The sequence below is a fragment of the Octopus sinensis genome, linkage group LG11 (assembly GCF_006345805.1).
Source record: "Octopus sinensis linkage group LG11, ASM634580v1, whole genome shotgun sequence".
Taxonomy (NCBI): domain Eukaryota; kingdom Metazoa; phylum Mollusca; class Cephalopoda; order Octopoda; family Octopodidae; genus Octopus; species Octopus sinensis.
In genome coordinates, this window is record NC_043007.1 from 62,819,488 (window position 1) to 62,835,038 (window position 15,551).

A 15,551-nucleotide genomic window follows, 5' to 3' on the forward strand; every position below is an offset into this window, starting at 1 on the left:
ATCTAGCAGGTCAAGCATCCACATAGAGAGACTTTCAGCATATGAGTTAATACAGCAACTGAGAAGTAATTTGTTAGCTTGCAATGCTGAGTCCAAATCTTTTCTGAGTCATGTGGAATAAAACAATGGCTAAATCAATCCAGTATATTCTCAATGCAGTCACTACATGAATGTGTTTCGATGGGTAACAAGAATTTACCTTTTTCAGTGGAAATAATTGAAATGATTTTACTGGATCATATCTGATAAAACTGGAGAAAGGTATATTACAAAGGAAGAGGGGAGAGGAGAAAAAAAAGAAGCAGAAATAATATGACAATAATGATAAAATGATGGAATCTTTATTTTGTGGTTGCATGATACAAAACAATCATTCAATCATCCTTTTGAGAATTGATTCATGTTGCAGAAGAGGAAAACAATTGATGAAATGATTTTCTCATTCCAGAATGTTTTTAAAATATCATGTCTTTTTTTTTTTAAATAAGGAAAAGTTTAACAAACTGATTATTTTCAGGTAATATACCATCAGTATTTTTTATTACCATTATTTATGATTTTTTTTTTTACCACAATTTTAGTTTAGTTGCTGGATGCAAATCTGGTTAAAGTATAAGGACAGAATTGTAAATGGAAGAAAAATTTTATATATAAAAAAAATTAATTTTTACATATAAAAATTATTGCAGAATAGCTTCAGAATTTTAACTTATTTGCTTCATTTTCTTTTACTTTGTTTCATTTTTGGTTTTCAACACTTGTTGAAGATGAAAATGTTTTCATGATTGTGAAAAGACTAGATAATTTCCAAATGAAAATATTTTTGAATAACTACAAAAAAAAATTATAACATAAAGAAAGGGAAAGAAAAGTAAATGCTTAAAAAAAAAAAAGAAAATATCTCCTTGACACCTCTCCCAGAGCACCCATTAAAAAAGTTGCTTCTTTGCAATTTGTACAAATCAAGATCTCAAAACAAAGGCAGCATGGTTCCTTTATAGCAGCTATTTTCCTTCTTTTAAAGCCATATGCCTCATTAATTGATTTGTTAATTTCTCCAGTCTCTTTATGTCCTGAGCATGTTCTGTTTTATATTGTACACACTGAAAAAAAAAAGAAAAAGATTGGTGATTAGTATGGAGGCAAAGGAAAATTGGGCAATAATGAAATCTGTATCTTCTAAGATATACTTAATAAATTAGAGGAAAAATATGCCCAATGACAAAAGGAAAAATATAAAAGTATTTATAGAGCAAAATTGAACACTTAAGTCATAACAAATATGATACAGGAAGTAAGCTGTTGTTCAACGTAGTCAACAAATGTCCCATATGTGTAATTACTTCACTAACATTGGTAATGACCCCAAGAATGTTATGAAGTTCACAAAAAAAAAATCCTACTGGAAATTTGAAGCCTTATGGTGACATGTGAAAGGCACCCGTGCTGGTGACATATAAAAGGCACCCGTGCTAGAGACACGTTAAAAGGCACTTGTGCCAGTGACACATTAAAAGGCACCAGTGCCAGTAACACATAAAAGGCACTCATGCCAGGGGCATGTAAATGGCACCCAGTACATTCTTTGAAGTCATTAGCATTAGGAAGGGCATCCAGCCATAGAAACCAAGCCAAAACAGACTGGAGCCCAGTGAAGCTCCCCAGCTTACCAGCTCCAATCAAACTGTTTTACCCATGCTAGCAGATCTATTCCAAATGCAAGACAAACATTTCTGAGTGAAGAATTCTAAAATACAGAAAAATCACTTATTTCTGAGATACATAACTGTTTGAGTAATATGACCTTTTCAGAAATGTAATCCTTCCTATTGTTGCATTTCATCTAATTACATTTCAAGTTTACAACAAGTGGACACTACTAAAGGTACCCATAAGGGAAGGTTGTAAAACTTTTAAAGAGAGGATAACTTGAGCACAGAAGTCTTAAGAGAGGCTGTGACTAGAACATCAGTGAGAACACAAAGTGCTAGAGGCATGAAATGCATTGCTGTGCACTTCTTTTTAAGGCTGGGTGTATCAACCACTTGAAGCCCTATGAAAAATCAGCTGTATGCAACATCCTCCCTCCTAAACCAGATGATTCAATGTATGTAGTGTGTTGGAAAGGTTCACATAGAATCATATCTCACAAAGTGACCCAATCAATCTAGTGGAAGTTACAACTTTTGTCTGTCACCTATGCTTCATTGGTATGCAGAACTGCAGTGCGACTGCATAGTCATCTGACAGGTCATAGACAGAAGGTCAGAAATGCCATTGACAACAAGGAAGCTCAGAGAGATGGCAATCATCTGTGAAGATGGAACAATCAACACACATAAGTGAACTGAAGTGTAAAATCATTGAAATTGAGTTAAAGATATGTTTTATAAGTAGAAGTAGGACACCAATTCTACAAATGTACATTTTGAATGAACTCACTGATCAAATGCAGTGTTGGCAGTCATACAAAAGTTGACATTAATAGTTTGGACAGACCGTACTATTCAAAAGTAAAATATGTGAACAGCTACATGACTAAAGAAACAGGCAATTAAAGTGGATATATGAGATGTTTTTGCCTTTGATTTTCTTGAAAGAAAAACTTTTGGCATTGGTGAAAAGGGTTGAATGGATTACAAATATAGATAATATATGACTCTTTTTTTCTGGAGAGATTTATCTCTCTGACTTTGTTTTGATTTGGATAATGTAGAGCACTTGTGAAATTAATAGTGACAGCTGTTTGTTTAGAAAACATCTTAGTGAGAAACTAAAACTGCTCTGTCACCCTTCCTTCACTGTCATCTGAAAATTTTATATGGGAATGTTATATCTGGTATATAGTTTCATCAATATAGTAAAGAAGAATCTAGTTCATCTCATAGGAAATACTATGTAATTTATAGTGTTTTCTATTAATACTCGCTGACTGACATTTCTTCAATGGTCAGCTCTCTGGTCTGATTCAACAGTGAAGTTATGAGAGATGTTATAGTGGAATATGAAACTGCTGTCATGAACAAATTCTTTCTTACACATACACATGCTGGTATATAGGTGCAAAACAAGTTGAAGAAAATAGCATTCAAATATCAAAGGTAGAGAAAAATATAGTATTATTCTATTGAAGCCAAAAATCTTTACAAACTGCTACTTAGAGTTTCATGTAGCCAATCAAGAGAAAAGATCTTTTGAAGCAATAGGATGGTTTATACATGCTTTTAAATGGTGCAAGTTATAATCAGTGGTATATACTCATAAAGACAGGAAGGCGTAGAATTTGATAAGATGGAGTACTCCACATTGATCCTTCAGTTATGTGTCATTCTTTGTTAATAACTGTTTCCTGTTGAAGTATTTCTTGGTATAGATATAAACTTTCTTTGTGACTAATTAACAGATGGCATATTCAATAGAATGTGAACTGATGCTGACTGATCCTGACTTAGTTGACACATGGTTAGAATGGTTTTTGCCTCCTCAAGAACAAAGAAATTGCATGATGGTCCAAAAGGGAGAACAGACACATATTTTATACTGAAAGCTGATATCACAACTATACTGAAGACATTGCTAATGGTTCATCTGAAAGAGCTGGGGGACATGTGCTCAGCAAAATACATATGATTATAATGAAGAATATGTGGCTTACAAAGAAACTGGTCATTGCTGAACACAAGTGTCAAGAATTGTCTGAGCCCATTGCAAAGTTTTTGCGCCATGTTTGTAACAACTTGATATTGTGAGTTTGATAACATTGGCCAAAGTGACCAAAGTATAAAAGAAGAATTAATATAAATGAGACTATTGAAGGCATTTACCAAACTTTCCATAAATCAAGACTACTGGAATAAGTACAGCTGAGAAACATGTCATTTGATACATGGGTGAACTCCATACAACAATAGATGATTTCTAAGATATCACTACCAATAACAGCCCTTCTTGTTTCTTGAGATGGACAAGTATGTTACATGGCATGAAAACCACAAGTGCCATTTTCCAACATTCAATAAAAAAATGGAAGATGATATAAAAAAAATAATCTATCGGATTGAGACAAGTTTGGGTACAATATTGACGAAAAATCAAAACTGAAGACCATAATTATGTTGGATTGCCTGAAAGATGCAGGTCTGATTTCATCCAGAGAATTATATACAAAGGAAACATTTTTTTTCTATTCTTTTTTCAAATGAAGATGTTTGCTTAGATTAATGTTCAGCTCAGAACATATTAGATGTTTCTCCACCCTCTGATAAGAAAGACCTTTTAAAGATTGGCAAATTTTTATGGTCAGTATTTGCTAAAACATTCAGAAATGATTAAACTGACTATGAATCTGAATAAGAAAAATGTTGAATTTGGTTAGACATATGTTCAGCAAAGGACATTTGAAATTCTAAAAAAATATACTTGATGAGAATGTTGTTGGAGTATATTTGCTGCCAGTAATATATCACATTGACAATCAGAGCTAATGAACACACAATGTTTAGAATTTTATCATGGGATGATCACCCAGTACTATATTTATCAACGAAGTTAACCACTGCTAATTATTCAAATATTGAGAGTGAAACTTTAGCAATTGTGTAGATCACAAATAGTACCTGGAAGTTCCTTGTATTGATTAAAGTGATTTCAAAAGGTCTATGGTCAAAACAAGAATGAATTTCCTATCAAGTAAAATATTTCAAAGATTTCAGAATACTAAAGTGGGTCATATAGCTAACAGTATTTGATTTTTATATTACTTCTGTTAAAAAATCAGTGAGCTGGCAGAATTGTTTAACTAGGCAAGATTCTTTGCAGCATTTTGTCTGTCATTGCATTCTGGGTTCAAATTCCAATGTCAACTTTCAGGTTTGATAAAAAAAAGTACCAGTTGAAAACTAGGGTCAATGTAACCAACTTATGTCCTCCCCCAAAACTGCTGACCTTGAGCCAAAATTTGAAACCGATATTACTTATGTTAAAGGAAAATCCATTCCTCATGTTGATGCACTCTCTCAACTAAACATTAGACAACTTCAGAACACTATTTCAAATAACGTTGATAACTTTATTCATCGGATAGGAACTGATGTCTTGATAGCTTAGCATCAAAAACACTGCATGATTCAGTATTAAGTAAAATATTTTTCAGAATTAAAAAAGTATCTGAGGTAGAACAATACATGGAATTAAGTATTAAGTACCAAGAAGAGCAAAGAAGACATGGAAAGAAGTGATGAAGGATAATCTGAAGAAACTGAACTTCAGAAAGATGACAGGGGACTGCAACATTTAGTGAGTTGCTAAGTTGAAAAAAGTCCATGCAAACATGGAAAAAAATCGACAAAAAGCAATGATAGAGAGAAAAGTTGCTTTGAACTAATGACAAATAAATTAGAGCAAAGGATATATTGCTAAATCTTATTGTATTTGATTATTTGTCGCTTTATTTGTAGTGCACCAGTAACAATTTTTATTGTGAAGTTATTTATGCACTAAAGAACAAACACATACTTTCATATTATTGAGCCACTGGCAAGTAACAACCACCAAAATTTGAGCATTTACAGAAATTGAAAATTCATAGAATTTTCTGAAGTTTAATGTTAGCTATTAAATTATCATTAATATTGTCATGTTACAATAATTTCATATCACTATGCACAATTATTAATTTACATAGTGATCTGACTTTATGTCATTAAAATGTGATTGTAATTGACTGGTGGAGCTTGTTTCTGTTTATTTAATATGTTTATTTTGAAAAAAAAAAGGCAAGACGATAATCTCTATTTTTAAAAGAGGAGAAAGAGTACTCTAATTATAGTGGGATGTACTTGTTGAGCCTCTCTGATAAAGACTACACTAGGTGTCTCATAAACAAATGTAGGGAAACTGTCAAGCCCAAGCTAACTGAAGAACAGTGTGGCTTCCATCCTGGATGCAGCACAACTGACAAGATATTAACTCAATGGCAAGTCTTTGAGAAAGTGGGAATATCATTTTGTAGACCTCAAAAAGGCATACAACCATATGCTGCAGGAATGCTATGGAGGGTTTTGCAGGAGTATGGGATAAATAGACAACTTTTGGTTGCTGTGAAGTCCGTATACAAATATCCAAATGTTTGTGTTCAAGTCAATGGTACTATGTCGAAACCTTTCAATATGGGTGTTGACCTTTCCTTTTCATAATTTTTATGAAGTGGATTGACATACACAACCATTGTCAAAGTGGTATCACAGTTGGTGGACAAAGGGTTGGTCAGTTGATATTTGCAGACAATATGATGCTATTGGGTTCATCAGATGGTGAGCACTAGTATGCACTGAATGGGCTCACTGCCAAGTGAAAAAAGTTGCTTTTGATAGGATCCTAAGGGGGAGGTGTCTGAAGACCCTTCCTCCATGATCTTCCTGGGAATAGTGGGTAGAGAAGATGGGTAGATGTATAAGCAAATCAATAGTGGTTTGGATTATGACTCAAAAGTTTGACAGTTCATATTCTGTCATTTTCTGCATGAGGAGAATTCTAAAAATAGTCAATAATCCACCCAGTTATTACTAGTAAATCTGACATTTCAGTTCAATTTTGTCTGGGTATAGCCTGGAGATAAGTGAGTTCAACCAACATGAAGATAATGTGTCTACAGAACCTAATGGGCAGCTGAAGACCTGGGCTACGACGATCAAGGAGGACCTCTCCGTGCTCACAGGTCTGTGGGTGGTCGGCCTGCACTGATGAAACCGTGACTGGCTCGCTATCTCCAGTGAACTGGCGCTGGATCGTTGTGCGTGGGCTGCCATGGTTCGAGATGCCTCGAGGGTGGTAGAAGAAGCCGATTCAACCCGCCCAGGGTGAATGTTGCCACAAGTACAAGTAAGTCACCATACTTATTGGTCTCTACTGTTGCTGCTCTGGAGACAAAAAAGTTACTTCATCTTCCAAGCTCATTATCTATATCATTGTCTATCTTGATTTTCAGTAGTGCATGCTACTTTATGACAGTGAAACTTGGCCAATGACAAAGATTTTTCTCCACAACATACCAGTAGTTCATTACCACTGCATATTTAGGCTACTGGATATTCTATATGCAGGATATAAACTCAATGTTGAAATACAAAGAAGAGCAAAATGGAAGTTGACAAGTTTTGTATAATATAAGAAGCTGAAAATGTCAGAAACAGTCGTTACATGTGTTTGTAGTTCTAAAAGTATTTGTCATATAGATGACTGCAGAGAAAAAGAAAACAAGATGGACTGACCACATCTTGGTTACCTTACATTTAAAATAGATTACATAATGGTAAGCTTTCAGTATAGAATCATCAGTCTGGCTGTGTGTGCTTAAAAGCATTAAGTGGTGAATGAATGAAAATGAATACATTCAGGTGTTGGAGTACAACTGTTTCCACAGCTTTCATAATATGTAAAGCTCCATAATCTACTACCAAGTTATCAACTGTTTAATTTATTTACAGCAATATCACACAAAGAATTAGGCTAAATGAGCATAATGTTCAATATCATCAAGCATTACAATCTAATCGTTAATAATTAATCTTCATGTAGAGAAACATCGCACTATTTCAAAATACAATTGCTATTATTTCTAGAGTTTATTCATTTGCTCACATGCTTGGCAAGAGATCTAGTTGAGTTTATGTGTTGAAACAGTGCTGCAAATTATTAAAGGACTAGGGACAGTTTAATTGCATCATCATCAGCATCATTTTAACAGCCACTATTTCATGCTTGCATGAGTAGGATAGAAATCGCCAAGGCAGATCTGCTACAGTTATATGCCCTTCCTGTTGCCAAATCTCCCCTGTTACACTTGCTCAAGATGTCATGCAGTGAAACATGAATCTCAAACCATATAGTTGGGAAGAAAACTTCTTAACCACACAGCTATGCCTGTGCATTATTATAGGTACAGGAGTTTGAATGAATAGGTCACCAATGTAATACAATGTAAAACTTTGATACAACTGATTATTAAAAAGGAATATGATGTGACTAACAATTGTGTTTAGAGACCAAAATGACTAACAATATTCAATATTTTGGGGTTTAATTATATGCACATTACTTATTTTCAATGAATTTTTATTAACAATATCATATACTTCAATCAACACTTAAAACTAGGACTAAGCTTAAAGGTTGTTTAAATGTGCATATGTTTATGGTTGGGAAAGTATGAGTCTTGTGGGAGTGGTTGTCATAATACATTGTTATCCAAGACTAGGTTGATAGCAATAAAAGTGTGATTTCTAAAGTTAATGTTTCACAACTGCCACAGATTAGCAATGTTACATATTGTAAGCATTATGTACCCAACACGTTGTAAACATTATGTCCTACCAATAGCAACAATAAAAATGAAATTTAAAATATGAGAACTGTTATAGAACAACTGCAACAATATCCTGAATGAGAATAATGAAGTTTTCTTTGCCTTTTAAAGTCTGTGATATGACCCACAAAGTTTAACATTCCAAAGAGTGTATCCTAGTTTGGTGATATCTTTTTATTCATGCATGAAAGGGTTATAGGCTTATCCCTTCAGATGATATAGTAAAGAGGAATGTAAACAATTTCATCTGGATGAAGTTTGGCACTAGAGAGTTGATTTATATATATATATATATATATATATATATATATATATATATATAAACCTTAGGATGTAAGAAAAAAACCCTAGAACAAAACAAAAATAAAAATTAAAGTAGGTGCTGACAATTTTTTGTCTTTATGAGTAAGATAAGAGATGATGGGTTGGGTGTAAAGGAAAGCAAAAGTAAAGATATTTAGATGTTTGCTGATAACTAAAATCAAACTCCATCGCTAGACACATCTGTTTCAAAGCAGAGAAGGCACTAGAAATAGGTACTTTGGGTATAAGCCCTAGAAGCAGCAGCAGTGACTTAGGAAAGGAACAATAACAACTAAAGATATTAATGCAAATGCCTCCATCTCTATCATCGCCACCACCAACACCACAACCATTTTTGTTCATTAAAAGAAGCTGAGTGTAATGTTCCTTAATCAGAGAATATGGAAGAAGTTAACCATTTATGAATAACTGGTTATTAATGATATGATATGTTAGAGATAAGATAAAGTTTTAAAACTGTAACTTTACTGGAGAATTAAATTGAAAACTATTCAATGTATTCATTAAAAAATTAACAAAATAAATAAATCAATAAAAATCTAATATATGCCAAAAACAAACAATAACAGAGCTGATTCAGTTTTCTAGTTTAGGCTTAATAGAAAGGTAGATGATGATAATGATGATGTAGGCAATGAAACCAAACTACTGTTACATCATTTCTTCCTTCCTGTTGTGAATATAAACGGGATGGTTTCTCTTTTATCTTTTACTTGCTTCAGTCATTAGACTGCAGCCATGCTGGGGCACCACCTTGAAATTTTAGTTGAATGAATCAACCTCAGTATTTATTATTTTTTTTTGTTTGTTTTATGTTTGATACTTACTCTAGCAGTCACTTTTGACGAACCAGTCACAAGGAAGTAAACACACCAACACTGGTTGTCAAGTGGTGGTGAGGGACAAACACAGACACAAAGATATATATATATATAACAAGCTTCTTTCAACTTCCATCTACCAAATCCACTCACAAGGCTTTGGTCAGCTTGAGGCTATAGTAGAAGACACTTTCCCAAGGTGTTACGCAGTTAGACTGAACCTGGAACGATGTGATTGGGAAGCAAACTTTTTACCACACGCCTATACCTATAGAAAGGCACATCCTCATGATATGCTACTGATCTGACTATACTTATTCAACCTTGTGATCTGCTAGTTGAACAGAACTAAACAGTCACTCCCGTCACCTTGAGCAGGTAAAGGACAGAGTTAACTTGCAGTATACTTCCTAGCTAAGCTGTTGCCTTCATCTACAACTTATTTGGCTTTCATACCAGAGAAGAAATGACAGGATGTTATGGCATTCAGACCGCTCTCACTTTGCAACAATAGGGATCTATTTCACAGACACAATGACATTTGTTGACAGGGAAGAGCGTAATCAATATTTTCAAAACCTGAGAATAACAATGGTAATTATTTCTAACGTAGGTACAAGGTCACAAACATTTTCTTTTTGGGAGGAAGAACAATTTCAGGAATCAACCCAATACTTTACTGGTATTTATTTTATTTGCTTCAGAAGGATGAAAGGCAAAGTCAGCCTTGGTGGAAAACAAAGAGGGATAATATAATACTGTAAGGTATTTCGTTCCTTCTTGTATTGATCATGCCGGCTATGTTCCTTGGATAATGATGATGATGATGTGGAGGAAGAAGCGAATACATGAATCAACAAATACAAAAGAAAAAAAGAAACAATAAGAGCATTAAAAAAATGATGGAAATGACTCTGAGAGAGAAAATAACCAAGTATTGAATTGAGTAAAGTAGGTAGCAACAAAATGAATATTACCACTGAGTCATCTGTTAGCTTCACCTTTAAAACACCATCGCAATGACGATATTTTATGACGAATCGACACTGAAATGGATAGAAAACAAAAATCAAGATAAATATAAAAGTAATTCATAATAAGAGTAGGAGGAGGTGAATTAAAAGACTGAATGGAGTAAGACTATCAGTGACAGAATATATAGCTAGAATACACCAACTATGTTTTAGCTGACATTAGAAGATAAAAGGTTTGTCTTTGACATCACCGTGTGTGTGTGTGTGTGTGTGTGCATGTGTGTGTGTGCGTGCATGTGTGTGTAGACCTGATAACTAGATCTAATGCATATGGTAAAGAGTAGAGAATTTTAAGGTTATCTAGTTTGGCACTACATTTTTCAAGTTCAAACTCTACAAGAGAACAGTGTGTCAGTTCCATATTTTGGTCAGAGGGGCAACATTGAAGACAGTCACTTCACACAGTGTACCTAACTTATTGCTGATACATTGTATGAATACTGTGAGCTACACTAGGTTGAATGAGATTAAAAATTACAATTTTAGCAAAAACTTTTGCCTGCTAATCTGACACCCTTCGTCTTAGTCAGCAACAACTCTTATATGTGCGTGTTTGTGTGTGCATGGACACATGTAGGAAATGGCCATGCTCAATATGCAGAAAAAAGAAGAGGTTGAAATTCTATAGTGTACCCAGTGTAAACAATGGACACATAAGAGGTGTAGTAGTATCACACAGGTAGGCTAATGGAGAAGAAAGATTTTATATGCAACAGATGTGTAAGTGTAGTAAGTGTTAAGATCAGTAATATAGATTTTCAAAAAGTTGATAACTTTTGTTACTTTGGTGACCTAATTAGCTGTGAAAGTGAGAGTTTCAAAAGTATAGTAACCAGATTAAAAATGGTTTTGACAATTTAAGGCTCTATTGCCTCTGTAGATAACAAAAGGTTTTTCTTTCAAAGTTCAGTGCAGATTATATTATGCTTGTGTACAGAATGCGATGTTGCATGATATTGAGGCCTTGTTGCAAGGACTAGAAAGAAATGAAGCAAACATGATTTGTTGGATATATGATAGTAGTGTTCAAGGACAATGGAGCACAAACAAGTAGAGATAAAAACCAGATGTATGAGGAATCAGGTGTAATGTGCAAGAAAAAAAACTGCATTGATACAGGTGTATGATGTGTATGCAGGATGATATAAAACAGCGCTGAGCAATCAAAGTGGATGGAATCTGTGGAAGAGAGGAACCTAGAAAGATATGGAACAAAGTAATCTGAGAATGCTGAGCCTCACAAAAAAATGTCAAAAGACCATGGCAATTGGCAACACATGGTGCAAGAGAAGACCTACTCAACTATGCAAGCAAAGCAAAACAATATAATAAAATAAAAATAAAAAAGGAGGTAGAAAAATATACAGATCTACATTTGGGTTACTTGCCTAATATATTCCTGTTAACCTTCCATCAACTGTCCCCACACTTATTTGGTATCCTCTCATCTCTTCATCACAAACATTCTTTCCTAGTTACTGTATCATATTGCCTGTGTAACAAGGAATGACAGTAAATCTCTCCTTTCCACACTACCATTTTGTCCATGTAACTAGGGACTACACTGGACCTGTCCAGCCTTTGCATCTCTCTGACACTCAACCCTCTTACTTATTCATTGCACCATGTTGCCACTCATATATAAAGGAAACATCAACCTATTTTACATCTGACACACTCAGCCATCACCTTTTCTGTGTTCACAACCATCAAATCCTCTACTTTAGGTAATTTTTTTTATTGACATCTATCACTCTCTCACAGCAGCAAGCATGTAGCTGCTACCATTGCCTCTCTTCCATTACTCCCTCTAATACTATCATTCATACATTACTCTCCCTTCAGTCATTCGCTCATACAAGTAACTTGTTTCTCCCTTTTGCCATCAATCTCTCTTCTACTTACCCTTTTGGTTCACTGCCTTGAACAGGGAGAATCTTCATAGGATGGTGGGGGTTCTTTAGCACTGTGGGGCATAAGGTAATCTCACTAGTACTGGTTCCATTATAAAATAATACACTCTCTAAAGTAGTACATGAATCATCATCATCGTTTAAAATCTGTTGTCCATGCTAGCATGGGTTGGACGGTGCACCAAACTCCAGTCTGATTTGGCATGGTTTCTATAGCCAGATGCCCTTTATAATGCCAACTACTTTACAGAGAGCAGAGAAAATGCAGGTGGTTTCTCTCATCTGGCTGGAGAGATATTTTTAGTATTGATGATATAAAATGCACATGTTACATTCTGTATGGTGGTTAGTGTTAGGAAAGGTATCCAACTGTAGAAATCATGTCAAAAGTGGAACATATAAATGAGATTTAGTCCTTCAACCCATCTAGGAGGAAATAACTCCAAATAAAAATTAATTGAAACTGCACCAAACCACCCAATCTACCATATCATGAAAAGTAGTCATAATATAATGACTTTCTATGCTTGCAATGGGTTAGATGTATCTTCCCTTGCAAAAAAAAAAGCTATGTGTTCAGATCTTTTGTGATCTTTATGAGATTCAAGCTGCTGAGATCAGCTTTTCCCACTTGCTTTTTCCATTGTTTTCCTCTCATGCTGGTTCCTTCCATTTGGGTCACTCAGCACTTCTTTACCTAATGATCCTTTTTCATATGCATCAGATATTTGAGTTGACTCCGTCTTCTCTCTTGAAAACTACAGTTGATTCTTCTTATACCCAGTTTTTATTTCAGCTCATCTGTGCTCCACTGTCCATGCACACTAATAGTACACAAAATATGCTCATCATATTTTTTTTTCAGCTTTCGTACATCCTCCACATTTTATGTCCCATAATTTGCTATCATACAATATTACATTTCATACACAAACATCATACCCTTTACTTGGAGAGAGAAAGTGTGTGTGTGTGTGTGTGTGTGAGAGAGAGAGAGAGAGAGAGAGAGAGAGAGAGAGAGAGAGAGAGAGAGAGAGAGAGAGAGAGAGAGAGAGAGAGAGAGAGAGAGAGAGAGAGAGAGAGAGAGAGAGTCCATTTGTCATCAACTGAACATTTCCATTCATTCTTACTCAGGCTATGTTTTCCAAACGCCTTTCTCTGTTACTGATTTGGTCACCTAGGTAACAGAAGTTATCAACTAATTCTAGAGACCCTTTCAAGCATTCAAAGGAATTTATTTTCTGGGTGCATCAACTGCATATATAAAATTATTCTGCTAAACATAACTTCCAATACAAATATGTATTGTGCAGAATGAAACACACATACACATAATGTAATAGTTGGACTATCTGTTCCAAATAGTCGAAGTAGATGATAGAGAAATGTCTCAGGATAAGATACTAGTTGATAATTTTTTTTCATACATGAGACATTAAACAATTTACATTAGCGATATGAATTTGTAAACCTTTGTTGTGCTATATCTCTTGAGTTACAATTCATTGAATTGACTACATGTCTAATATGAATGTAAAGGTGAAATGAGGTTTTTGTTTGAATCAAAGATCTAAACGAAAACAAATAAAGAGATGATTTGGATGGGTGGAGAACTGGACAGAGATAGACTAATACTGTATGAATAAGTTGTAAAAATTTAAAGATATTGTTAGGATAAACTAGACAATGTAAAGGCAGGCTGAGGTGATGTGGATGCAAAATAAGATAAGTTGAGGAAGAAAAAGTGTTTGATGTAGTACATGAGGAATATTATCTAAAGTAGAAATGGGTCAAATAAATGAGAGAATAACTTAGTATTTAAAGGAAATGAGAGATCTGGACAATGAAGGATATTGTAGAAACAATAGATTTTTTGAAAAAAAATTATAAAATATCTTAAGTATTTTGCCAAAGTGCTAGCAGCATAAAGCTGCAGAATAGTAAAATATGAATTGTAAGGACAATATATAACAAATGGAAAATAAATACAGTATTATCTGACATATGCTGAACATGAATCTAAAGAACAGTGAGGAGAGAAAATAATTGAATATTAAAAGCTTTAGTTGATATATTGCAATAAAGATTGTACTTCTATGGCAATACAATAAAGAATACATTGGATGAAGTGCTTACCAGTTGATAACAGAGAAACAAAAGAGACCATGCAAGGTAGAGGAAAGACAAGTAAAACTCAGAATGAGTTAGATTAGATCTTTGGAGGTTAAGCAACATCAAAACTGCTGTAATGCATATCTATACAAATCATGCTGCTGGTAATCTAATAATCATGAAGCTACCAACTTGATAGCCATTCCAAATGGAAGAAGATCACATTTCAATGATGAGGAGGAAGATAAGAATAGTGAATAGTTTTACAACATGAACAAGCTATAAACTTAGTTACTATTAAAAAACAACTTATGCTTCCAAAATTTGTTTAAACATTACAAACGTAAGGGTAACTTATCTATATTCATTTACTGGTTTTAGTCATTGGATTGAGGTCATACAAGAGTACCACTATCAAGGGTTTAGGCCATCATATCATGTCAACTTCTGAATTTATTTTTGTGCTGTCCATCTGTTAGTTGAACCAAGAAATTATAGGACACAAAAGAACATAAACTACAATCTAGTGTGTGTTTATCCAGGTTAACATGAATGAAATGGGTCAGTAGAACAGAAAATCTGCTAGTTACTTCACTACTTTCTGAAAGATCTTACAGAATCTAAGATCAGTATCACACAGCAATTATTTTCCCTGAAAAATATATTATCAATAATGATGTTACTGTCATAATCAAAATAATAAAATATTGTTAGCACAAAATGTGAGAGGCCTAAAAAATATCCATAGAGTTGGAATGTGCAGGAGTTGATAAGGTGCCAGCAAACCAGCTAAAATGTGGAAATATATTGATTGGCATTGTATAGGCTTTGATCTAACCAAGGACACCAGAGTGGAATGAGAATAAAATGTGCAATTTCATTTCTATGACTGTGCAACAGTTCTGACCATGAGTTACCTAAAGGCATGCCTGTTATTAAGTTCCCCTTAATTGTTATTCATCACCTTAGATTGAGTAAAAAGTGG

General features: G+C 34.3%; 1 protein-coding gene across 1 annotated transcript in view; it reads right to left on the reverse strand.

Moving 5' to 3' along the window:
• Positions 1–319: 319 nt before the first annotated feature.
• Positions 320–15,551, reverse strand: part of LOC115217165 (signal recognition particle 9 kDa protein) — a 50,509-nt gene continuing 35,277 nt past the window's right edge. The window contains exons 2-3 of the mRNA XM_029786790.2: positions 10,485–10,553; positions 320–1,103 (exon numbers count right to left, since the gene is read on the reverse strand). Coding sequence (XP_029642650.1) covers positions 1,005–1,103; positions 10,485–10,553 — 168 coding nt within the window. The 3' untranslated portion in view covers positions 320–1,004. The remainder of the gene's footprint in view (positions 1,104–10,484; positions 10,554–15,551) is intronic.